General features: G+C 46.2%; 1 protein-coding gene across 1 annotated transcript in view; it reads left to right on the forward strand.

Moving 5' to 3' along the window:
- The first annotated feature begins 5,179 nt into the window (after positions 1-5,179).
- Positions 5,180-27,704, forward strand: part of pitpnc1a (phosphatidylinositol transfer protein cytoplasmic 1a) — an 81,957-nt gene continuing 59,432 nt past the window's right edge. Inside the window, exon 1 of the mRNA XM_084441542.1 lies at positions 5,180-5,467. Within this exon, the coding sequence (XP_084297668.1) occupies positions 5,420-5,467 (48 nt within the window). The 5' untranslated portion in view covers positions 5,180-5,419. The remainder of the gene's footprint in view (positions 5,468-27,704) is intronic.

A 27,704-nucleotide genomic window follows, 5' to 3' on the forward strand; every position in this document is an offset into this window, starting at 1 on the left:
GACTGCTTGGCCGAGTGAGGTGGATCACAGCCTTCTTTCATTGCAGCACAACCGCGAGCCACATGCTTAAAAAGAAGCAAAAGATTCTGGAGCTGCCTCAACACAAGTTGGTGATGGACGTGGTGACCCGCTGGAACAGCGCACTGGACATGCTGGAACGCTTCTTAGAGCAACGTTGCTACCAGCTATCACAGCAACGTTGCTCTCACCTGAAGTGCGCAGGAACGAACGAGGCCTCTGCACCTTGACAGAGGCTGACGTGACAGTCGCCGAAGATATTGTGAAAGCTCTCCAGCCACTGAAGGCAGCCACACTGGTCATGTCCGAAGAGATGTCCCCAACACTCTCTGTCATTGCACCCCTGCACGCACAGTTACTGGAGGCGATGACCAGTGTCCCCGGTGACTCAGCGGTGATTGTCAGAGGTGTTTTTTTCAAAGATGGCGCGGTCCTATAGGGCTTCACGTCTTCGAGCAGTCAGAAAGCTATCTTGCAATCTATGATTGCTATCATTCAATTTTAGTATATTAATTTTGTTGCTAATGCTACAGTAGTAGCCTAGATGTTCATTTACATAACACAAAGCTATTTGTTTGAGCTTAACACCTATTTAGAGAGAAATAAATAAATATAATACTTTTCCTACATCAACTCGTCCCTATTACTGCTGTGTTCTGCTTGTTTGGGATAGGCAGTCACATCAGGCATCAACCTCAATGAGAGAGGATGAAGTTGACGTTGCACAGATGAGCCGTCAAATGAACAGTGGCCTGACCAATAGAGGGCGCTAGGGCACCATCTTCGCTGGTGAAAAGTTTGTGTTTTTAAATTAAACAATAATTACTTATTTTAAGTGTGTGAGTTTCAAATACATAATAATGTGTAATATATAAAATATAAATCATTATGTTTTGAAAATAGCTCCCTGTTTACATCGGTTTACATCTATAGTTCAGCCTCTCTTGGGATAGAAACATTGCTCACTCAGTGCAGCAAAGCAGCCAATTACTGACCCAAGATATACACATAGCAACATAAATATTATTAAACTAGCATATCAGCGTTCTTAAATATGATGTCAAAAGGGCGATTAATTTATTGCCCCAACACAGAGTCAGGATGTGTTGATAGGGATTGATGTTGACATTGAAATTGAGATACTTACAGGATCTGTGTTGTCGCGGGGATAAAGACAGGCTGTTTGTTCGTCGCAATTTTACCAAACTACGACCGATGTGTCCCGTCGGCTTTACGTACTGTGCTAGTAGGGTAAGGACCTCAAGACTGCCGTGCACGACAACTTGGATTCAAGGTATGCTTACTTTGTGTGTGTGTGTGTGTCTGTCTCTCTCTCTCTCTCTCTCTCTGTGTCTGTGTGTGGGAGGGGGTGGCTAGCTTGTAGTTTTGATGGGTTGAGTAGCAGACAAATACATTGAACTTTGTTTATACAGACAATCTAATGGGTTTCCAGTAAAGACAGAATTTTTAACCCCCAGGCTGTGCTCAGTTACAACAAAAAAAGCCGTAATTGTTGCGACATAACATCGGCCACTACCGATGTTCGGCCGATGCATCGGTGCATCCCTATTTTGCATTATGAAATAGTTAAAATACACTGGGGTGTGTCTGTGCATGTGTGTGTACTGTAAACACACTGTATGCAAATATGTATGTAAATACAATGTAATGAATCAATTATCGTATAAGTGATTTATTATATGAAATCTCTTTTTAAAGATATGTGGCACTGAAAGAGACGCTGTACGATGCATCAGCTTTAGATCCGCGCTTCAAGGCTCTGCCCTTCTTGTCCCATCGGGCCCGTGATGACACCTTCTCCAGGCTGACCACTGTCTTGACTGAAGCTGCTCGTCTGGTGCAAGTGGAGGCATCTAATGTAAGTTATAGAAATGAGTGCTCATGTACACTACAGTATTTGTATACACAGACACACACACACACACACACACAATTTCAATGTATGTATTATCCTGATCATGAATATGTATTTTATCTTTCAACAGCAACAAGCTGATGGTGATGGAGCTGCTGTTTCTGTACAGCAGGAAGACAACTCCCTTGGTCCTGTTGAAGTGGATGCTGCTGATCCTCCTCCAACAAAGAGATCCAAGGAGCCTTCTTGTGCAGTGATGTCTCTCCTGTGTCCAGCCTACAAGCCAAAAGAACCAGCAGTACCACCGAGAAGTGCAGCTGAGAAGGCACAGGATGAAGTCTAAGGATACAGAGAAGTAGATCCTCTCCCACTCTGTGAAAATCCACTGAGTTGGTGGATGAAGCATGAGGCGGGTTACCCCCTTTTATCTCGCCAAGTGAAGCCCTATCTTTGTGTGCCTGGGACCAGTGTCCCTTCTGAGAGGGTGTTCTCAATCGTTGGCGACATTGTTATAGCAAAAAGGAGCTGCCTCACTCCAGAACATGTCGATCTTGCAGAAAAACCTTACAGTCCCCAAGTAGTGAGGAAGCAGTCATGAAGGGGCCTTAGTGTTTGTTTTCATGAGGGTACACTACATTACAGACCTTTTGTCTACACATCTTGTGTCCATGGATGTGGGTCTGGTCTGGTTAGTCTGGTCTGGGTCTAGCCTGGTCTGGGCTTGGTCTGGTCTGGGCCTGGCCTGGTCTGGGTCTAGTGTTTGTTTACATTTTTTATTATTATTGTTTACACTGGTTGGCTGCTGGTGATTTGAGTTGTTGTTTACACACTGTGAGCAAGAGTCTCACTGCCACACACTGGTAATACTAATGGGTGTTAACCAGGTTGAGAATGTGCATTGCATGCACCATGAGCCAGATGTACTAAAATCTGTTTGCACTACAATGTTTGAGAACTGGAAATGTTCATATTACTAGTATTTATTTTATTTACAAAACATTTATAATTTATGAAACACCGTTTACAACATGCTGCTAAATCTAAAGGATTAAGTAAAAAGGAGACAAAGAAGTTGCACTTTTGTGTTGTTGAATGACTGTCGGTCATGTTTAAATAAAAAGTACATGATGTTGTATAACTGTTTGCTTTACGGTCAGTTCTTAATGTGAATATTAATATTTTTTAATAATGCACTAGGTTAGAGGGTTCCTTGTACACTTTATAGCATTAGTTCTTTGAGAATCTCTTCCATTATCAAAGCAAAATTGGTATTGTAACTAAAATATCGATATAGAATCGTATCGACTTAGGACCTTGTGTATCGGAATCGTATCGGGAGGTCAGCGGCGATACCCAGCCCTAGTCATACCAGGCTAGCCTTGAACCCCAATCTCCAGGGTGGGAGTCCAATGCTTTCAGCGATACTCCACTTGTGCAGTGGAGATCAGCAGGTTGATTTTGGTGTCTTTCTTTATTTTGGTGTGCTGGGACTACTGCCTCTTGTGGTGCCAACAGAGAAATGCAGGTAAACATTGACCGGAGTAAAGGAGGGAGGGAGTGACAACCGGACAAACGCTATCCTAGGTGTGCCGTCTTACAGCCATGCACAAAAAACACGTCAATGAACAGAATGTACTGACTAGAATATACCAGCAGGTGTCACTATTCTATGACTGTTCAGGATCAGGCCTAAATGTCATTCACACGGCTGGTTTGCTTTCATAGGTTTCACTTCATCTCATAAATAAATACAACTAATGTAGGTCAGTGTTTTCCCTACTCCAAGGAGTGGCCGCCTTTGAGCTCACAAGGATCACCAGATTTCCCACCAATAAAGTCAAAGACCTGAAAGCTCCAAAATAAAGCATGGTCTCTGATCTTTGATGGGAAGTGTAAAAAAACCCCCCCACAAAAAACACATCTACAAAAAACATATTTGTCAAATAAATATATATTTTAATTCACCATTCCTCAACACAGCCTATGGGGAACATGGCTGTGTAACAGTGTGTTCTGTAGGCTAATCTTATCATGTGAACTCAAATTCACCATTGGACCATTCTACATGTCCAATACTGCGAACTGGGGCACGTGTTATAAAAGATGACTTGGGATATGTTCTCCGGAGGTAGAGATTTATATGGGACAGTATGGAATAGGCGGCTATTTATGATTCCATCGGCCTCTAATCCCCTTCCTAATCAAAACAGACGTTATTGCGAATTGTTTGTGTGTAGGCGCCTGAAGAAGGGACTGTTAAGAAATCTTTCCAGGCTTGGATTTAGATAGGTTAACTATCAGTAATAATCTAAAGATTTAGCCAAATATAACATGGAATCCGTCCGCATTAGATTAACCATCCCCGGTATTAGGGATATTATCATTTATTGGAATGGCTAGCCTTCTGGGGTCACAACACGACAGCAGGAACAAGATGTCCAGCAAGGACGCTCCGTACCTAAAACACTACGCTGCTCTCTCCTGAACCTGCTCCATGTTCCCTGACAGGACTGCTGCCTGGACGAATGGGACCAATTCATTCGGCTACTTGAGTAGGGTGCTAACCTACGGAATATGCGCGGCGCTTCCTGGCCTCGTGGTCCGCGCATGTTTCCGCGGCTGCAACAAAGTATCGTGTCACCACTCGGAGAGACCAGCCGCCAGAGAGAGACCAGCGTCAGAGACCAGCCCGCCAGAGAGACCAGCGTCCCACCAGAGACTAGCCCAGCAGAGAGACCAGCCCGCCAGAGAGAGAGACCAGCGTCAGAGACCAGCCCGTCAGAGAGACCAGCACCAGCCCGTCAGAGAGAGACCAGTCCATCAGAGAGACCTGCTCGTCAGGGCTCAGCCCGCCAGAAAGAGACCAACCCATCAGAGACCAGCCTGTCAGAGACCAGCCCGTCAGAAAGACCAGCCCGTCAGAGACCAGCCTGTCAGAGAGACCAGCCCGCCCGGGTGTGACAGTCTAAAGACACAGATCAATGTGAATCCTCCTCCTTTTCTCCTTTCTTTTATTTGTGGAGGAGCTAGGAGAACCCAGATGTATAGCCCCGGGTACACGAGGACCGCTGTTTAAATGAGAATTTAAATGTTTTAGTTTTAGGTTTCAGAAGTCGGCAGTTCTGAGTAATTCTGACAGTTTAGATACCGCCCACTTCTGAACATTGACATCTGCTTGGCAGATTTCCTTTTGGCAAGTTGAACCCCCCGATGTAGCAGTCTCTGTTCCGCGGAGGACATTTCCTAGTTACCGTTGTATGCATTTTTCGCCTGGCTGCGCCGCCCGTCCCGAAGGAAAGCGGATAGACAGATCACCTCCTCTTCGCTGCTGTTTCGTGTTGAATTCCTACCGAAGATTCCTCTCGCTCCGATGACACTGGACAACTCGCGGCGGTTATCCGGTTTTACACTGCCGTGGGGCGCATAAGGCACCAGATGCCGAACTCAGGGTTTTGAACAGATAAGAGCATTGGTGGGCTTTTAACTTCCCTCGGTTACATTGTACTGAAATCCAAGAGACACAAGATGTTACTGAAGGAGTACAGGATATGCATGCCGCTGACTGTGGAGGAGGTAAGTTCTAACCTATTCATTTTTGTACTTACTCGTATGACATTGATGTATTTAATCTCAGTACAGGCTGTTTAAACAAACATTATTGTCAAAATAAACATTAACTCGACATTCAACTTTTTGTGGCCAAATTGCATATGGTGAGAGATGAGAAGGAGTTAAATTGAATATTACTTAAGCCTATACTTCTCTATTAATATCCGTTTAATATCATTCATCATCTATTTATTAGGCTATGGAACTGGTTACTTGGTCTTGTATGAGATGCACGGACACACACACACACACACACACACACACACACACACACACACACACACACACACACACACACACACACACACTGTTAGTCCATACAACAGTGAGCCTGCCACTGGATGGGGCTACTGAAACCTTTCCCATCCTGCTGCGTTGGAGAGAATGTTGAACAAACTGTCGTCTTGATACTGTTGTCATTGGACTGTAACCATCATGCAACCATGTGATAAACAAACACAAACACACACAATTCTAATGCTAGCATCATATTTTATTTGCTTTGGGGCACTGTGGAGTGTTTACATGAGTTTAGTAGTGGATGCTAGCTAGTTACCATTGGTTTGAGTTAGCATTAGCATAATGTCTACATGCCCGCAGAGAAGTGCAGCATGGAATCAGCTGGAAAAAGGTCTCCATGGATCAACAACAAGTAGTAAATGAGATTCTATGTCCGAAATTCAGAACTAGCCCTTTAAGATCTCCGGTGGACATCTTGCAAGCATACCCAAGCATAATTCCACCCCTCATTATGGCACTGCCAGCATCTCCACAGCAAGTCTACCCAGTCTCAGCTCTTTATCCCAGCAGTCTGTATGCTCATTGGTCCCCACTGGAAAAAGAAGGTCATTGATCTTCTGTCTTGTGCATAGCCTAGCTGTGGTGTGCCCTGATGGCCACCAGCATAGACGGCAACTATGGCACCTAAACTGCTTTGTACCGCAGACCACTTTCATATCCCGCAGTATGGAATCTAGAAATGTGCGTCTAGATATCCCTTCGCGGTGCTTGTCAATGCAAAGCCGCCATCGTTCAATCTTTATTCGACAGCGCCGTTTTTCTTTCAAATGAGGACCAGATGGAAGTCTAGCCCCGTAGGGACGGTTACAGCCCAAAAGTTTATAGTGTCAACAGGCAATGGAATGACATGCGCGCATACATCACTTACTGAGAATGCACAGATGTGTTTTTAGTTTTACTTTGTTTGTCAACGCGAGTTAAAAGGATCTGAGGATTGTGCTTTTCACAGTGTCACCTGTTGCTCAGCGGAGTGTGGAGAGACATCAGCCCGAGTCTGAGACGAATCTGAACCATAGAAGGCTCTGATCTGAACATCTTGAATCTTCACAATGATGAGTGATGTATGAGTGGCCCAGTAGAAAATGACTGTGTGTGTGTGTGTGTGTGTGTGTGTGTGTGTGCGTGCGTGCGTGCGTGAGCATGTGTGCGCAGAACCTTGAGCCTGTACACACAGCATGTAAGAACAAAAGAGACAGATGGACAGACAGAACGTGTGGCAGCATCATTCCTACGTACAACAAAGAGGTAGAGAGAGTTGTCGACAGCGAGCGTCAGTGCCCCCCCCATACTTCTTCATTTCTTCACACCAGAACATGCCGCTGAGGGGGTAACTTCCTCTTCTGATTCAAATCTCATTCAGCAAACCATCAAACCACAGTTTCTGTGTGAGCCAGCGTCTGACAAAGGCACAGGGTGTGTTGTTGTCAGCTTTTACCAGTACACTAGAGTAGCTGTGTGCACACTAAAGGAGTGCCACAGAGTTCTATCTTAGGGCCCTTATTCTTCACTTTATACATAACATAATAATTGCCTCCTCAGGTTTTAAGCTACATTACTACGCAGATGATACAGTTCTTTACACATCTGCTCCATCACTAGAGGAAGCACTGTCTGCTCTGCAGAGAGCTTTCAACTCTTTCCAGCGCTCACTACTAGAGCTTCAACTTTTCCTAAATGCTGCAAAAACAAAATACATGCTATTCACCTGATACCATGCACTGCATGATACTGAGGCAAAAATCTGCTCTTTGGATGGTACTGCCATTGAAAGGTTATCATTTAAAAAGCATGTTGAGAAGTTAACAAAAAAAGCTGAGAGCAAAGCTTTGGTTCTTTTATAGAAATAGAGCCTGCTTCTCGTCTACATTCCTGTCAGTGCTTGATTATGGTGACGTCATTTATATGCATGCTTCCCCCGCCACCTTGCATTCAGCACTTCACTTTCATCATAGTATTTTGTATCAGGCGGTGCGCTGGCCATCCCTGGCTGCTAGGAGAGCGCAGCACTGGTTTCCTGTATGTATACAAAGCAATCCTACTAAAACTGCCTAATTACCTAACTTCCCTTATTTCATGGCAATCAAACATTCATCAGACTAGGTCTGGGGACTGTTTGGTTCTCGAGGTCCCTCGAGTCAACACTGAATTAGGAAAGACTGCCTACAGCTATGGTGCGCCCAGGGCATGGAATGAGTTCCAGGAATCTTTCAAAATGGATGCCTTAGTTACCTTGGGTGCTTTTAAAAATAAGCTACTGGACTATAAAGCCGAGTTTTTTATGTGTTTTAAATTGTGTTGCCTTCTGTGTATGTTGTTGTTTGTTCGTATATATTGTTGACTTTTGTATATGTTGCTGTTTTTAATACTGTGTTACCAGGGCACCATCGAAAATGAGACCTTGGTCTCAATGGGTTCCCCTGGATAAATAAAGGTAAAAAAAATGAAGGAAACCCCCCCCCCCCCAAATAAAAAAAAAAAACTAAAAAACATCCGGCCTGATAAGTAGCCTTGAGAACCATTGAGTCTAGTGATCTATTTCCTTATTCCAGCAGTTTGATGTACAAGTACACCCCCTGGACATGATGCTAGTACGTCTCAGGTACTTAACCCCAATCCATCCCTTGATGCTGAGGGCTAAGCATCAAGGGTTGGTATGACTCGGCTGTGGATCGAACTCCCAATCTCCCAATCTCAAGGCGGACGCTCTAACTATAAGGCCACTAAACTGGTGTCTTTTGGCCAAATGCAGGATAATGTTCTTGATGATTTTTGACCATGTGGGGTCGAAACGTTGCGCTCATCCTTTTCCTCTTAGCTTTTTATCAGTGACTCACACATGACAATTGAGTTCTTTCCATTATAATGTACAAGGGTGCATGATTGCGGATATTCTGTCTCTTGTGATTAATTCTTATTCCACAATTCTCCCAGCTTCTGCAGAAGCTACTGTGATGACGGTGGACAGCTCCACACGTACCGCCGTTTCCCAAAGCTCATAAACAGCTTGTTTTTTGCTTTTTAAAATCTTGGACGGCAGGACTTTTTTGGATTGGCCTTCCCGACGCCCCACGCGGAAATTTGGGCCTAGACCTCTCTCATTGGTTCGTTTCATCCATTTCCTGTGTCCATGGCGATTGGAGCCATCAGGACTGCAGCGCAGGTCTTATCATGGCTGCGCACATTGAGCTAGGAGTTATCCCGTGCCTCTGATAACCGAGGGTCTTGTTTCCTGTGTGGGGGAGGGAGGCTGGGGGAGGGAGGGGGGGGGGGGGCGGGGGCGCCTGTTCAGTTAACCGTCTTCTCTTCAGCTTCACAGGGATTGTGTGTGTGTGTGTGTGTGGGGAGGGGGGGAGTGTTGGAGGGAGAGATGTTTTTGTCTGAAATCCCTCTGGGCTGTTGGATAATATTGCCTCTGTGTGTGAGTGTGTGTGAGTGTGTGTGTGTGTGTGTTTGGATTAGGGAGTCATGGGGACATACGAGGTCACTCCTCTTCTTTGTATCGTCTCTGGGAAGGGAGCTTTGTGTCACCAAGGCCTCCGCTGACGTGACACGGGGTATGATGCTAGCGCTGTGCAGATGGGATTGTGGGAAATGAGGTTTACTTCCTGCACATTTGGACAAGTTTGACAACCACATGTTTATTCAAGAAAGTGAGTGTAGAAGCGACTCATGGCTTCTTCCTGTCGGCAGGTTGCTCAGTTACAGTAGTTCAAACCACGTCCCGACTCATCCACATGTCCCTGCTTGTCACGGCGATCCTTAGCCCACTCCTGACGGTGATCAGTGACTCCCCCATCCTCTGGTTTCCATTACTCATCCACAGTATACTGAGAGAGAGAGAGAGAGAGAGAGAGAGAGAGAGAGAAAGAGAGGATGGAACCTGAGAGAGAGATGAATGAAAAATCTTGGTTTAGTTTAGATTTCAAGAACACGCTGAGTGGTCGGTCAAGCTGGTTTCAAACAAAGACAATCGGTTTATTCTGATGTTGACGGTTTGCAAAGCGGACTCAAAACAGGAAGTGTTTCCTACACGAGAGTGGTGAATCTGACTCGGGAGTGATATCTTATAACGTGAGAAAGGAAGTGACATGCAGTTTCAGGATGAAGAGGACAGGGAAGTGATGTCACATAGAAACAAATTGTAGTTTTAACAGACTGATTCTAGGGGAACAAACTACAAAGTTAGAACAGTCAGGTAGGAAAACAGAAAAGAACAAATGGTGTGGGTAACATAAGTGAGACTGAAATTTCATTCACAGAGAGAGAGAGTGAGAGAGAGGATGGAACCTGAGAAAGAGAGAGAGAGGATGGAACCTGAGAGAGAGAGAGGGAGAGAGAGGATGGAACCTGAGAAAGAGAGGGAGAGAGGATGGAACCTGAGAAAGAGAGAGAGAGGATGGGACCTGAGAGAGAGAAAGAGAGAGAGAGGATGGAACCTGAGAGAGAGTGAGTGGATGGAACCTAAGAGAGAGAAAGAGAGAGAGAGAATGGAACCTGAGAGAGAGTGAGTGGATGGAACCTAAGAGAGAGAGAGAGGATGGAATTTGAGAGAGAGGATGGAACCTGAGAGAGATGGAGGGTGGAACCTGAGAGAGAGAGAGAGAGAGAGAGAGAGAGAGGATGGAACCAGAGTGAGAGAGAGGATGGAACCAGGGTGAGAGAGAGGATGGAACCTGAGAAAGAGAGAGAGAGGATGGAACCTGAGAAAGAGAGAGAGCGAGGATGGAACCTGAGAAAGAACGTTCTCAGGAAGGCCTCACCTGCCCTTGTCAGTTCAGATAGGCCGGCATACGAACGCAGCCGCAACGCTCACTGTTACTGACTGGGCTGGGATGAGCTCAGGCATCATTTAGTCACCATTCATTCAGGCTTTATTTGAAGTCAACGTGAAACATTCCAGTAATTGGTTGTACTTAGTAGTGCATTACTGCACAGTACATTATAAATAACAGATGTTCTCTTTTCCCTCAGTAGAATTCTAGAATCTTAGAATTCTCTGCTTTCCAGCTTTAGTGATGAATGGGGATTAAGCCGGTACCATGTGACATACTCGCTCATAATCCCCCTAGAGCTAACAAGGTTTATTCCCCAAAAATGCCAATCCTATTCCCTTCCCTCATTTTTGGACATAAGCACTCGTTCTCAGGCATCTGTGCGAGAGTAAGTGCCAGTACAGTTCTATCGTTGTGTCCCTTCTGTTCGCCGTGTGAAAAGCCACTGTTCAGTGGGCTCTAAGGCATTTGGACAAAACATGACAAAATACAACACAGACCTCCGCCCAAAACATTTGAGTATATTTGCGCAAGGGTCTAACGTGGGTGAAATTCTCCATGGGTGACCGCGGGCGACCATTTCAAAGGTGATTTGTTTTCTGCTGTTAACGGCCGCAGGGAGGTACTCAGACCTGCCACCTCGCCATTCAGCGCCCCACTCCAATCAACAGAGCTAATCACAAGAAGCCCCTAATTCATACTTAGAGCTTCGACTGGACCTCATTTCCTAGAGAAAACAGCCTTCATTTGACCTTCTGTACGTCCGCGCTAAACACAGCGACGGAGCGTGTGAACAGCGCTGGTCAGACGCCATTCGGTCAGTGTGTTGAACGCTTCCCATCCCCTCGTCCCAGCTGAGCACGTTCTGTTAACCACCTCCTCCTTTATCAGACACCGGGATCCAGCCTCCGCTCCGCTCCCCCTTCCTCTCTCCGCTTCTCTCCCTCCTCCTCTCCCTCCTCCTCTCCCTCCTCCTCTCCCCCCTCCTCTCTCTCCTCCTCTCCCTCCTCCTCTCCCTTGTCCTCTCCTCCTCTCTCTCCTCCTCTCCCCCCTCCTCTCCCTTCTCCTCTCCCCCTCCTCTCTCTCCTCCTCTCCCTCTCCCTCCTCCTCCCTCCTCTCCCTCCTTCTCTCCCCCTCCTCTCCCTCTCCCTCCTCCTCTCCCTCTCCCTCCTCCTCTCCCCCTCCTTTCCCTCCTCCTCTCCCTCTCCCTTCTCCTCTCCCTCCTCCTCTCTCCGCTTCTCTCCCTCCTCCTCTCCCTCTCCCTCCTCCTCTCTCTCCTCCTCTCCCCCCCCCCTCCCCAGCACAGACGCCAGTTCAGAAGCTGGGGGGCCTTGCTCGCTCGCTCGCGTCGTGTCAGCGTACGAGAGGAAATCTAAAAAGACAGTTAACCTGAGGAGGGTGACGTGTATTGAACAGCGCAGAACAGACAGACGCGACGGGGACCACGTCCGGCCGTGTCCTGAACACCAGGTGGCGCCATGCAGTGGTTTAGCGCCGACGGGGGCTTTCGGAAAGAGCTGGATCGTTTGGCTCCTCGTCTTTCCGTCCGAAGTGTGTGGCCCTGCGGCTTCACCTAGCCTCCCCCCCCGTCTCCCGTCTCGCCGCGGCTGATACTCAAAAGTTGCGTAGGGGAAATTATGAGGAAATGGGGTGGTGTTTACCCGTCGGCGGCCCGCTGCGGCGCTAGAAGCCATCGCCATCTGGCGCACGGCGACAACATTGTGATTTGATCAAAATACCATTTTCCGCCATTTTGCTCTTCCAGAGAGTAGGCCGTCATGGGTTCTGATAGACCATTATCCCTAGATGAGTCTCTATCTCATTTCCTAGATGGCTCTATGTGTGTGTGTGTGTGTGTGGGGGGGGGGGGGGGGCGGGGGGGGCGTTGAAACGCGAAACCATCACGCCTTGCTAACCATCATCCCCCTCCTTCTCCTGCTGGAGAGAAGCCATTTCAATTATCTGGAGATTGAATACGCACACACACACACACACACACACACACACACACGCTGACACAATGCACCCACACACACGTCTGCTCTTTGAATGTACTAATGTATTACACAGGTTTAACACAGTGGTGTGTATAGACAGACGACCCAGCCCCCCCCACCCCCCCCACACACACACACACACACACATTCTCACATACTATGTACATTGTCAAAGGTCACCATCCAGGTCCTACCAATTTATGTATACAGTAGCTTCAATAATCCCCCCCTTCCTCACACACACACACACACACACACACACACACAGCCATTACCGTAATGTGTAGTCTCTATGGATAACCGCTAATTCATAACTTTAGGGAGCCAAGTGTCGGCTTGATCAGTTCATTTGGAGTGCACACTTCCCCATGGTTGCTTCACATTTCCCTTCTCATTTTTGTTGCCTGTTCATGCTCTTCTCTCTCTCTCCCTCTCTTTCTCTCTCTCCCTCTCTCTTTTTTCTCTTTCTTTCTCTCCCCCTCTCTTTCTCTCTATCTCGCTCTTTTTCTCTCTCTTTTTCTCTCTCTTTCTATCTCTTTCTCTCTCTTTTTCTCTCTCTTTCTTTCTTTCTCTTTTCTCTCTCTCTCTCTCTCTTTTTCTCTCCTTTTCTCTCTCTTTCTTTCTCTCTTTTTTCTCTCTCTCTCTCTTTCTCTCTCTCTTTTTCTCTCTCACTCCTCATCCCACCTCCGAAGCTCATTGTTCGTGGCCTATTTACACACACACACACACACACACACACACACACACACACACACATGGCCTCAGATACCATTTAATCCCTTGGGCTTTTGGGTTGTGTAAACTGACCATTGTGTTGCTTACTACTCCAAGCAAATTGTGGTGTTCTAGAAACAGGTACAGGATCGGGTGTTGGGACGCGCCATACGTCACCTCACTGGTTCAGCCACTTGATGTGCTTAACAGAGGAGCAGCCAGGAGGATCTTATACACTCACAGACAAAGGCAGGTTTGATCCCTGATTTAGTGGAAGTCTGGCCAGACCCACTCCCCATCTCCAGACTGTAGGCACAACAGCACAACAACAACACGGGCTCTAATACTGTAACAGGCAAGGTATTGTTCAGGGACGCCCCCTCTTCCTTATCCACTTTTTCTATACACCATGGGCATTTATCTGAAAAAACAACAACTTTAATTTTGCTGTGTGGTTTAGAAAATGTTATCACTTGCCCCGATAGAAGTCAACAATCCTGGCTGACTTTGCGCCATAACAGCCTCATTACCTTAGCAAATGTCACATTGACGGCGTTAGCTCGCCTTTCATTCAGACAAGCTACAGTAGCGACGCTAGGCTCTAGGCGAACTGTAGGTCCACACTGAGTCAATTGGTTGCTTTGGTTACCACCCTTTTTGGAAGCAAAGCAGGAGTTTGTTTCCTGGGATTTAATGGGATTTGCGTGGATGTTTTTTTGTGTTTTTTTTTACCGGCCCTGGTAGCTGTTAACCTCCAGCTCAACCTGCGCTGGGCGGAGACGGACGGGCTTTAGGGAAATTAACAACTCGCTTCTCACCCCGCGTTCTCCCAGCTTCAACTGCGCTTAATCCGTCTACTTGTACAAGGCTCAGAAGCTACGGGCGTTGGAGAGAGAGAGAGAGAGAGAGAGAGAAGGGGGAATGGGTGAGAGATTTAGCAGATGTGATTTAACAATGGTACAGAGGAGAGGGGAATAATGAGAGGAGAGAGAGTGAGGTATGCAGATGTTTTACACGCAAGCAATGCACAGCAGGACATGGAGGTGGTGAGGTGGGTTAGAGTCAAGGTTATTATAGTTAACGAAAACTAACTAAAAAACGAAAACTAGGTGTGAAAAAACATTTTAGTTAACTGAAATAAAAATAAAAACTAGACTTTACAAAAAAACGATAACTAACTAAAACTGCATTGTGTGTTTACAAAACTAACTAAAATAAACTAAAATTATAGAGAAAATGTCCTTAGTTTTAATCTTTTTAATTTCATACATAAGCCTAGTATTTTGGGTGGATATGAAATCTATCCTCTATTTTATTTAGCTGTGCCCTTGCACAGAAGTAACCTGACGTGCGCCAGATGGTTTATTTCACACGGAGTGAAACAACGTGAGCTCACGAGATCAGGATAGTCTCACGAGGCTAGCACAGAAGAAGAAAAAAACTAATACTGAAACTAATAAAAACTAAACTAAAACTAAGCATTTTCAAAAAATAACTGAACTAAACTAGCAAACCTGCTTTAAAACTAATCAAAACTAAACTGAAATTGAAAACAAAAAATTAAAACGATATAAAAATAAAAACTAATGAAAAAAGCAAAACTATTTTAACCTTGGTTAGAGTGATGACTTTAACAGGTCTGGAGCTTTGAGCTGAACGCTAATTCCACCCACCTGTCTGCAAGCCTCAGAGCAGTTCTAAAACACTTACCGGGAGACATCGGTGAGAGAGTGAACCACTCAGAACAAACAACAACAATCAACAAACCCAATGGGACTTTTTAGAACGTGATGTGATGCTGTCATGGGTTAATGTAGGGGGGGGGGGGTGTGCATGTGTGTGTGTGTGTGTGTATGTGTGCACGTCGTTGTGTGTGTGTGTGTGTGTGTGGATCCTGAAATGTTTTTAATAATCTCATTCAATTCATTTACCTCTCTTTGAGTGAAGCAGGTTCCATGAGCTTGACCAAATATTAGCACGTTGTTAATAGTTTTGTGGACCATTGGTCATAATTTGTTTTGCGGCCCGGGCCACATCCTTGATCAAAGACAAACAGTCAAGTCCCTACTAGGGCTTGTCGCTGTTACAAGTCTATTATCCACATCCCAGTACCAGCTGTTTACCCTTACCTGACTGTGCTCCCGGCTCAAAATGTGGAATGATTGTATGGTGTGTGTGTGTGTGTGTGTGTGTGTTATGCATTTTAAACTTATGCAAGGATATACTTGTGCACACATGCGCACACACACACACACACACACACACACACACACACACACAAAAAGGCATAAACACAAACACTGCATGTCCATCCGATATGCCCAGAACCCTTCAACACTGGTGGAAGTCACTTGGACAGGAACATCAGCTGATCAGCCCGCACTATAGCCGGGCTATAGATAGCTACGTGCTGCATATACTGTATGTTGACACTGATTATTATCACCACTGTTCCTAAGGCAACGGCCACCTCCACCATTCCTTGGATTCCAGTCATTCCCGTTTTAAGACCATCTCTGGGCTAACGGTCGAGTAATGAGCTCTATGACAGCCCTGCGTCCCCGAAAAGCTTGGTATTCAGTTGGAGTTTCTCCCCAGTGTGAGCGAGATAATGTATGTCAGCGCTACAGTATACAGTAGACCTTGGACTTTGTTGGAAAAATAAACACGCTAATCTGAAACCCAGGGAAGCATCGGGGAGATACGGTGCGCCATCATGGGAACCTCACTCCATTCTGGTTTAATGTCTCTGGGTCTTCTAACATCGTTCTTCCCAATCCCAATTACTGCCTCCCTCCACTCCCGTTAGTCATATCAATCAATCAATCAAGTTGGATTTATATAGCGCCCTTCATGATACCCAGAGCGCTTTACAGAGTCCAGTGTTCATTCAGACACAGTCATACCGGTGGTGGTAAGCTACATCTGTAGCCACAGCTGCCCTGGGGCAGACTGACAGACCACCACCTCAAGCCTCCTGGGTAATATGACAGCAGCGATCTGGATGTTCTGATTGGCTGGGGTTGTTGCCGTGTGTCCTGAGGGGCCCCTCCCTGATAGGAGAGAGTATACGGTAGATACAGGAACCGATGAGTGCCCGGGGGGCCAACAGCATCACATCTACCCCCTAGGGCGTCTGACCGACCAGGTGTAGGGGCCCCTACAAGTACGGTGGGAAGGATATGCGGCCAGTCCAGGATTGGGGTTGAAGCTCCTTCTTTCTCTTGGAAGAGGTGTCCTTTGTGCCTGCGGAGGCATAGCAGTCAGCCTGTTTGTGTTTGAGGGACGATTGCCCCAAAAAAGGTTGAATATAGTGGAGAAATAGTCCACGGTTTAGAATTTGACGCGCTCGCATTCTTAATTCAAGTGATGCACGTTTTTGAAAGCACTGACACGTACTTCCCTCGTGTTGAAAGAAAACATGACACTCTTCCCAAGCCCCTGATCCTCTGATGTGTATGTATGTCGGCCGCCCGCTCTGAGGAGAGCCACAGGGGGGGCGCTTTGGCCCATGATCATTCTGTCTGGACGCCTGTGGAGGGCGGGCGTGTTGCGGATATCGTCAGAGGCAAACGCACGCTCATCATCTCCTTTGCCCCCCCCCCCTGCACTGTGTAGCAATTAGCCTCACAGGAGGGTACGTTTTATTATTCATAAGCCGCCGTCTGAAGGTCCAATCTTCTAAACCAGTGTTTCTCAACCAGGGGTCAGCCAGGGGTTGATGGGTAAATACCCATCAAATTGAACAAAAAATAAGACCACCATTTTAAGATGAACTAATGCACTCATAATTTGTAAGCTGAGTTGACAAATTATTATTCAGATAGGCAAATTAGGTGTTATGGATGCCATAAGAACAATTTTTACTTTTTGTGGTGCAAAAAAATGTGTGTGGAAACTGAAACTGGCCTAGGATCATTAATGTTAAATATGTATACAAATAGAAAGGACTGTTACCGAAATTTGCTAGGGATCCAGAGCTCAAAAAAAATTTAACCACTGATCTAAACAACAGCTTTTGGTGGCTGAATTTTAAATGCAGTGTTTGTTTGCATAGGGTGCTCCAAATATTTCCATTACTCAGCTTATATAACTTTTATTTTTCTCTCCGGGAAGATGGATGTCTTTTGTGAACACTGCCAAAGCATTTGGCTACGATGCAGCCACCACAAGGTCAGGTTAAGTCAAAGTCTATTCATGGCCTTCTGTTCTGTATATATGAGAGTCGTTCATAGGATTTCTTAATGCATCGTAGACTACTCCCATTTTAATTAAAGAGGAATTAAATAAGAATAGCATCACGGTTTTCTTTTGATAATCGTCGTGTAATTTTTGGCACCTTGAGATCATCTCACCAATCCGATCTGAATAAAGCTAATCATGGAGTGTGTGTATGTGTGGTGTGTGTGTGTGTGTGTGTAGAGGTGTGTGTGTGTACAGGTGTGTGTGTATGTCTGCGCGTGTGTGTGTGTGTGTGTATAACCCTGTTGTCATGTTGTAGTGTCCTTCATGGCTGGCTCAGCCTGTGCTGGACAGCTTGGTAGTGTGATTTAAAGGAGGGAAAACGCTGGCTAGGATTTATCGACCTAGAGAAAGAGAGAAAGAGAGGGATGAGTCCCATTGGTATTGTAAGTATGGATCTGACTGCGCTCAGGTCAAACCTGTAAACTGGAGTATAATCACACCATTCCCTTTTAAAGTTAATCAGTGCATAAACCACTTCCACCCGGGGTCCACGTGGGTGTAGCGGTCTAAAGCGTTGCCGAGAGAGAGAGAGAGAGAGAGAGAGAGAGAGAGTCGAGCATAGCAGTTGATTTGTCTCTCTCTGTATCTCTCTGTCGTATCACCGACCGTCAGGGGCTGTGCAGCAAATCTTCAACTGTAAGAATGGGGAAGTTGGACAGTATGTGTCATACTTGGCTACCAAATTGGGAGAAAATCCGGAAAAAAAAACGGTTACAGATTGACGGATGTATATCGACTTAATACGAATGCCTTGCCTGAGAAATGGAACCGAATGTCACCACTGTTAAATCGACTTCTGTGGAGAGATTAGGCGTTACGTTCTCAAGATAACGAACACTCGGCTTTCCTCTTCCCTGAATCACTGACTGTGTGTGTGTGTGTGTGTGTGTGTGTGTGACTGTTCTTTGCAGAAGAGAAAGAGGTGTCATAACTACGAGTCGTAGCTCAGTTTTGTCGTGCAGCATGTGTCCAGTCTCGGAGGCCGGCCATCTCCCAGGGAAACTGAATGGCAGTGTGACTTCTGACAACATCTCCTATTGGCAGAAGGCCGTGTTGGGGGCAAAGGTAGAACGAGGGCTCCGGCCTTATTGAGTTTGACCACATTGCGATCACAAGAGTTTGCCTTTTGAACTCCCCGGCAGCCACTACAGGGAGACGGAAGGTCTGTGGCGCTCGCCAGACTGGGAGGGGCACGAGAGGAGGTTTTAAAGACGCATAAACGTTTAGACAGCTTGTGAAAAAGACCCCGCCTGACAGAATATTTATTTTATGGGCGCGTGAACACATGATGGTCTGTCAGAGCTCATATTACTTTGATCTAGGCTAGTGCCTTGGGCTGATTAAGTCTCTGAGACATAGGGAGCCAACCTTGAAGGATTCCAATTACACGCACGCACACACACACACACACACACCACATGTGTCTCTCCAGATACGGTGTACAGTACTGCCGGAATATAATAGCAGCTTCTCTCAGATCTACCCCTGGCCCTATCACAGCCTGGGTACAGATACGGATTCTACACCAGCGAGGGAACGACTATGGACTTCCCCCACGGCCGTCTTTTTCCTGGAAGAGTTCTGAGGGGCTGGGGAGGGATGTGTATATATATAGATAGATAGATAATTAACCATATCTATATATTGAGAGAGAGTGGAGGGTGAAACGTATGCTTTGTTGGGATGCCTATAGTTGTCACATGATTTTGCGTGAAAAGAATATTTGAAGGCCAAGGGTGAGATAGAGGATAGAGTGCAGTGTGCTTTGCGTGTGTGTGTGTGTGTGTGTGTGTGTGTGTGTGTAAAGTGGAATGCAAAGGGTCTGGAAATACACAGTTCATTTCGGTCAACGGTCGCACATCAAAATGCCTCTGGACGCAATTGGATAGAGCTATAACCAATCAGAGCAATGAAACGTGGGTTAGTGGTCGTATCATTGTATCAAATGGGTACAGTCGTTGAAACAACCTCACCCCACAAACATTGTGATTGGATTGAATCTGTCTGAATAGGAGCGTTACCAGACTCACATGATCAGGATGCCCTAAGGCATGGGTTACAATTATGGTTAGGGGTCAAATGTTATGTTTAGTGTTAGTTTTAGTGTTTAGGATTCAGTATTTTTATTTTTTTTTGGGGGGGGGGGGTAGGGTTATGGTTAGAGTTAGGGTTGAAGGCTAGGGTTAGGGGGTGAAGGTTATGTTTAGGGTTAGAGGTTTAGGCAGTCCCCACGAGGATAGAAAAACGTAGTGTGCGTGTGTGTCTTATCTTAAAGAGACTTCACCGTCGTCCATCATGGCTCAAGCTCCCTTTCGCTTTCCAGTTTTTACAGCCCAGGAAAGGCAAACAGTGGGCAGATGGGCTCCTTAAATAGACCTGAAGAGTCTAACGAGGAGCCTGTCTGGCTCCAATTAAAGTCACGCTGCCCTCCGCATGCTCACAGCGGGTTTCCCAGCAGAGGGGGGACGAGCGGTCTGACTGACCGCAACGGTGACGGACACCCACGCACGACACCGCACGCACGCACGCACACACACACACACACGTTGAGATGATAGGCACACGCACGCACACACATACTCACACGTTGAGATGATTGGCACTCTCTCACGCACACACACACACACACACACGTTGAGATGATAGGCACACTAAAAAAACACTTTGAGATGATAGGCACTCTCACACACACACACACACACACACACGTGTTGAGATGATAGACACTCTCACACACACACACACACACGTGTTGAGATAGGCACACACACACAAACAGGTTTACTCATTTACATTAGGAAACACATAATGGCATGAAGAATAGCGATGGTGATGATGATGAGACGGGCTACACTAGAAGAGGTGGTTACTGCCCCCCCCTTCCCAACCCTCACGATGACATCAGACAGCTAGACCACGTCTCTTGTGTCGCTGCCTAGGGGAGGGTCTCCTTTGACCCTTCAGCCCGGATGAAGCGCCTGGTTTCAGCCCAGCAGGTGTACGCGGATTATGTCGCGTCCACACTTGACGCCGATACGACCTCCTATCTCACGCCGCTAGCGCTTCACACCCAGTGACCGTGTCAACGCGCCAGGTGTCCAGACTGTTATGTTATTATTGATCGTTCGACCACAATCATCTACATTCCGATTGGTTGGTGCCCCTCACGTCCGCCCCCCACCCACGCGGTTCCACCAGTGAGACGCTGGTATTTAAAGCCCCTTGGACTCGCTTCCCAGCATCTTCCCACCATCACCTCTGGAGGTGAGCCCCCGCCCCCCCCCACCGACGTTAATTACTGTTCTGATCTATATGAGCGTTGTCGTGACTACTGTAGCTGGGGTGTCTATGTGAAATGCGCGGTCGCACGCATGCACACACACATGCGCACACATGCACACACTGACAGACACACATACACATATCTGCTACCATTTTTACCCTCTACACTCCTGTGGCCGCACACACATACATACATACACACACACACACACACACACACACACACACACACACACACACACTTATACATATATACCTGCTACCATTGTCACCCTCAACAACACACTCCTGTGGCCACACACACAGCAATAATAAGCCAGATGTTGGCAGAGGGCTATAATTACAACCCAGTTTGGTGGGCGGGGGACTGTTACTGGGCTGCAGAGTACCCCCCTGTACCCCAGCCCTATAATGGGGGGGCGGACGTGTGCCATCGTGAGAACACAGCTGTGGAGACACACACACACACACACACACACACACACACGGACGGGGATATCTGACTCTCTTACCGGTGCCCATGGCAGACATCTGCCTGCTCGTCCCCTTCCTCCGCTCTCTCACTCCCCACCCATCTGTCCCGGTGAACGTGGATGGGGGGCCCGGCGGCGGGCGTGGGGGGGGGGTAACGGAGAGGGGGGGGGGGGGGGGGGGGCACAGTCAGCACTATGGAAAACGTCCCGGACCTAATCGATTGGCAGGCTTTTAGGCCGTGGCACCCTTTGTCAATATTTACTCGACTCTGATGTTGTCTCTGTTTCGTGTGTATGTGGCCTGATGAGAGAGAGAGAGAGAGAGAGAGAGAGAGTGTGTGTGTGTGTGTGTGTGTGTTTGCGTGTTCTTTCCTATGAACCCATCCTCAGCTCCGCCCCATCCCAGATTTATCAGTCCTGACGTCCTGTCTGTTCGGCTCTGCCTCCTTCCTCCTCTCCCATCCTTGTGTGTGGCTGCCAGGGAAGAGAGAGAGAGGGAGAGAGACGGAGAGAGAGACGGAGAGAGAGACGGAGAGAGAGGCGGAGAGAGACGGAGAGAGAGAGGCAGAGAGACGGAGAGAGAGAGAGACAGACAGAGAGATGGGGAGAGAGAGAGAGAGAAGCGGAGAGAGAGAGAGACGGAGATGGAGAGAGACAGACAGAGAGAGACGGAGAGAGAGAGAGAGAAGCGGAGAGAGAGATACAGAGAGGGAGAGAGAGGCGTAGGGAGAGAGTAAGAGAATGACAATTAGGTGGAAAGAGAATGTAAAGCATTATTAGGTGGCTGAGAGATGGTTCAGAAGCAGAGAGACGTAACAAGAAGGAAGGAATGTGGAAGACAGAGCTTATAAAAGCTCCCCTCTATTTTTAAACCACTGAATAGAAATAAGCAGGTTAGAAAATGCAAAGAAAGCAGGCAGCAAACCGCATTAAGATAAAGAGGTAAGAGAGAGAGTTACTAGAGAGAGAGAAGAGAAAGGAGAGAAAGATAGAGAACAGAGAGAAGAGAGGAAAGAGAAAGAGAAGAGAGGAAAGAGAGAGAGAAGAGAGGAAAGAGAGAGAAGAGGAAAGAGAGAGAGAAGAGAGGAAAGGCAGAGAACAGAGAGAGAGAAGAGGAAAGACAGAGAGAAGAGAGGAGGGAGAGAAAAGAGGAGAGAAAGACAGAGAAGAGAGGAAAGAGAGAGAGGAGAGAAAGAAAGAGAACAGAGAGAGAAGAGTGAGGAAAGAGAGTAGAGAGGAAAGAGAGAGAAGAGGGAGAGGAGAGAGGAGAGAAAGACAGAGAGAAGAGAGGAAAGAGAGGAGAGAAAGAAAGAGAACAGAGAGAGAAGAGTGAGGAAAGAGAGAGTAGAGAGGAAAGACAGAGAGAGAGGAGAAAAAGACAGAAGAGAGGAAAGAGAGAGAGGAAAGAAAGAGAACAGTGAGGAAAGAGAGAGAGAAGAGATAGGAAAGACAGCGAGAGATAGAGGAGAGAAAGAGAGATAAGGCTCTGATCAAGCTGCTCCCTGCTGACCTTCTCTGAGCCAGGAATGTATTAATGAATGAGGGCTGCCTGGCTTTTCTAAACACACACACACTTCCTTCCTTCGCTGACCCCCTATGACATCACCACACCCCGCATAGCGCGCCCGTCCCAGAGTCAACATTTCGTAGGTTTTCACAGAAAGAAAACGACCTCCCCAAAGAACGTCGGAAGTGGGTTGGCGCTCCATGATGGGAGTCTGCTGTGCGTCAGAGGTCCTGTGAAATTAAACTGAGGTGCTTCTTTTTTTTTTTTTGAAAGGCCTTCTTGGATGACTTTTATGTTTTTTTTGGTCTTTTCTCTTCATTATGTTGCGTTTTGGCATGGTTTTCTGTTAAAGGGGGTTTTGGTGCAGGACGGCATTTTTTTTGAGTGACATTACTGAATTCCTCATCTTTAAATGCCAAGGCTGTCCATAGATTTTTCCAGGCAAGACGCTGTTTGCATTGCATTCTTATTAAGGTATTGGCAGAAGTTAAGGACATCTGACTTGGCGTAGGGAGTCGTTGTGCGTCTGTTCTTCTGAGAGAGTTAGATAAAAATGAGAGGGATTAGGTGAGACAAAAATAATATGCATTGCGTGTGTGTGTGTGTATGAACTGTATGTGTAGGTGTGTGTGTATATGTGTGTACAGTATACTGTATTTGTGTGTGTGTATATGTGTACAGTATATGTGTGTGCGTGTGTACGTTTGTCTGTCTATCTCCCTGCGTCTCCAAAGCGCATTGTGTTGCCTCTGGGTATGAAATGCGCGATACAAATAAAGCTTTGATTGATTGGTTTGATTGATGGTCTACTGAGTCCCCCGGTGTCCATCTCCCTGTGTGAAAAGGCACGTTTGCACTTTGTTTGCAGATCTATGACGCAAGCCCCAGTTTGGGAAGTGGGAGCCGGACCGGGGATGTGAACCATATGGCGGTCAACGTCATGTTTGTTTTTGTTGCAGAGTAGTGTGGGTGACTCCGCTGGCCCCAAAAGGATTTCTTATTATACTGGCCAAAAAAAACGGAATGTTTTTGTTCCTGCGAATTTCATGACTACTGAGAACAGAGATGGGGTCATGAGGCCGTGTGTGTGTGTGTGTGTGTGTGTGTGTGTGTGTGTGTGTGTATTGCAATAAAGCTTGTTAGACAAACAGCTATAGGCTATAATAAAATAGACTACAAGTTTCCTAGTTATAGGATTTATGTTGTGTTAAGACTGATGACTGATTTGCTTCCATACATAGCCGCGGGAGGGTATTTTGAGCAGGATGCTGACAAAAGGGTCTCAAGTCCAGCCCGATTTCTAAAATGAATGGTTGCGCAGCATTGTAAAATGTACAGGTAGGCCTATCTTTATTTCATTTTGTTAGGCTATTCTACAGGGTTCGATTATGTTCTGCTATAGTAATCCGTTCTATCTATGTTATTCGTTTATGCATTATAATAGTCAAAACACAATCTCCAAAGACACAGCAGCAGCATTATATAATTTAGACAAAGTGCAATCTCCAAACATACACTAGAAGACTTCGACACCCTCTCATATCTAGACGTGGAGTTTTTAGACCGGGATCATGTAGGTAATTTGCATTAAGACTAAAAACGTCTGATACTGTTAAACATGTTTCATTTGACCATAGCTTCAAGAGAAAAAGAGACATTAGAAAGTGCATTTATTTAAATCATTTGGATGGTTGGACAAAATGGGGGTCGACCAACTTGAGGTCGAGTGCAAGTGAGTTGAGTAGAAACAACGACAACAACAATAATCGACAACAACAATAATCCATCCATCCATCTTCATCCGCTTATCCGGGGTCAGGTCGCGGAGGCAGCAGTTCCAGCAGGGGGCCCCAGACATCCCTTTCCCTAGCAGTATCAACCAGCTCTGGGGCCTCATTTATCATTGTGGATACACCGTTTTTCATTTACACCTGATTTTTGTACTTGCTTTTCTCCGCAAATAATGTGATGTATCATGCCAAAACTCGATGGGAAATATTGTGAGATATATACAGAATTTTTCCCATGGAATTTTGTAATACATCACATTATTTGCGGAGAAAAGCAAGTACAAAAATCAGGTGTAAATGAAAAAGGGTGTATCCACAATGATAAATGAGGCCCCTGCCTGGGGAATCTTTAGCAACACAACAATAATAATAACAACAACAACAACAACAACAATAAAACGTATGCTGAATAACGAATTAGGCCTACTAGTTAGTTAGGAATAGGATCACCCTAATTGGAAATGTAGGCCTGAGAACAGGTTACGTGTAACTTGGAGGTCGTTCACGTTGTCGTTCTCGTGTTGACGTTGTGTAACCCAGGCCTTACTGTACTGTACCTCTTCATATATGCCCTTCAGAATGTTGTCGAATTTAGCCATCAAGCCAGACCTCCATGTTTGGCTGTGCTATCGTTAGCCTAGCGAGGCTAGTGGTCTTTAATGCTGTCATTGCTTGACTTTATGAAGAGCCATGAAAACTAGACACCGTCTTTGTTTGCATCATGGTAAATCAAACCCGCCAGTGCATTATTTTCTGTCTGGCTTCATCCAGGTTCACCTTACAGCAGCCAGCTTTCGCGTGCTTAGTAGCCTAGTATGTACAGTATGGTGGCCATTTTGTTTGCTGTTGTTTCATGGTATAGGTAGAGTAGGCCTAAGATGCAATGTGGCCCACCAAACATGCCAAAAAATATAAACTTACTCTTCTCTTAGACACGCCATTTTTAAGCTGTGTGATTTTGCTCATCACAAGCACAGCGGGAGCTGAGCTTGGCTTCTGTACTGTAGATAAAGCCTTGCTATTGCGTGAATGCAATTTATCTATTCTTACACACGCTTCACTGTCCAAAATAGAGGAATGCTGTGTACTGACGGCGCCGTGGGTCTGCTAGTTTGTTTATCGTTCATGAGTGTGGGGGAATTGTGTGTACTGTACTTGTCTCGAAGTAAACAGAGCTTCCTCCCACACCGGCCGGTCCATCTTGGGTGGCGATGACAGGGAAGTCTTGGCGTTGTGCGCGGGTCCCCACCATGTAGACATTTAGCAAACATTTAGACGGATCATGAGTGGGGTGTGTTTGGTGTGAGTTTGTGATGCGGGAGGTTGTTTGGGGTTTGGTTTGTTTGTGACTGCTGGGTCCAACATGAAACTTGAGAGTTAGTGCTTCAGCCAGGGAAACAAGGATTGATGTGCTGTAAGCTGTGTGCTGTAAACGATTAACCACTGAGTGTGTGTGTGTGTGTGTGTGTGTGTGTGTGCGTGCGTGTGTGCGTGCGTTTGTGTGTGTGTGTTTGTATGTGTGTGCGTGCGTGTGTACTGTATGTACGTGTGTGTGTGTGTGTGTGTGTGGTCAACTTAACACAGAGGAACTTGTGACTCATCTTGTAAACTGCTGATTGCTGGTCCTTCTGTATTTCCTTGGCTGAAGGTTCCTCTCAACAAGAGTGTTTAGGCAAAACACAGTCTGGCCTTTCTGTAGTGTAGTCATACACACAAGCCTTTGGGGCATTTGATGTGTCAACAATGTGGGTGAACGGTAGCCAAGGAGGACTGCTTGCTCAGATATCCTCTGCTTTTAACCCAAACACAACTCATGATGACGCTCAGACTGTCCGAGTCCTCAGCGATTAAGATCATCCTGCTAACCAATCTCGACGTGCAGTTTCATTCCGTCATCGCGTTCAAAGGATGCTGATTGGCCCGGTTGGAATTCCCAACTGAGAAATCACCCTGGACAAGAGCCTCTCCAGAAACTTAATCACATTTCGAAAATGTAAAGTGAGCGTGCGATTCAGGGGGCGGAGCCAGGCTACAGCATCAGTGAACGGCGGGTCTCGATTCATTTCAATAATTAGGCATTTGACAGAAAAGCTTGTTTTATGCCTCTGCGTGAACGTGTGTGTGTGTTCTGTGCGTCACCTCGCGTGCGCTAGTCATTCATGATCCAGCGGCCGATGGTGCAGACCATGTTGCTGTTGCTGTCCGTCTCTCTAAGCTTTCTGAAAGGCAGCAGCCATGACAGCATTGTGTAAACGCTGGGATCTTCCCCCCTGCACTGCGGCTCTTTTTGGACACGGACGTCTTTTTTTTCATTCGTACAAATCTGTCACAAGTTTTTCCACTTGTTAGGCAACTCATTCACATCAGCATTAAGTACCTCAGTGATTTCCCTCCACGAATTAAAAGACACGCTTCTTCTTTTTTATGGTCCTTCGAGCTTGCATCGTAGCCCACAGGTGCCGGTATTCGCGAACTTGCTCCGCTAGCATCTCCTCGAATCGATCCATATTTGCTGGGCTTGCTTGTTTACAAGAAAACGGATGTGACGTGTACGAACGAACGAAGAGTCTTGATGCCTTGTAGGGACAGCTCAGGACTATCAGTCCTCTTCAGTCCCTCTGTTCCTTGGCGAGGGAGGGGCGATAGGAGGGTCAGGATCCTACTATGACTGGGAGAGGACAGGTTATCACAAATATCATATTCCACATGATCTTACTCTTTTTTCATGTTTTTCTTTACTTTCTCTTTTTCCCCCTTTTTTAAATAAATTACTTTTTTTAATCAATTTAAAAAATAAAAAATAAATACTTAAAGTCACACTGAAACGGACGTTTGAGATCATCTAACTTCCGTAGTTTGCCGTATTTCCGACGTAAACAAGCTATGAGGGTGGGACATATGTTTAGAGAAATTTGATTGGAACATTGACAAGTGGACGGGTTTTAAGAACTTTAGACAGATTCGATAGAAGGATAGCGTTGATTGACGGGTGGATGTCGTGAGATTATTGGCCTAAAATCGAAGGTACCTGTTGTCGTCATTGCACGTGACCTACCGTTTTCCAGGAAGTAAGAAATTATATACTTTGATATAAGATTACAACAAAAGTAGAATTTTGTAA

The sequence above is a fragment of the Borostomias antarcticus genome, assembly GCF_949987555.1.
Source record: "Borostomias antarcticus genome assembly, chromosome: 7".
Taxonomy (NCBI): Eukaryota; Metazoa; Chordata; class Actinopteri; order Stomiiformes; family Stomiidae; genus Borostomias; species Borostomias antarcticus.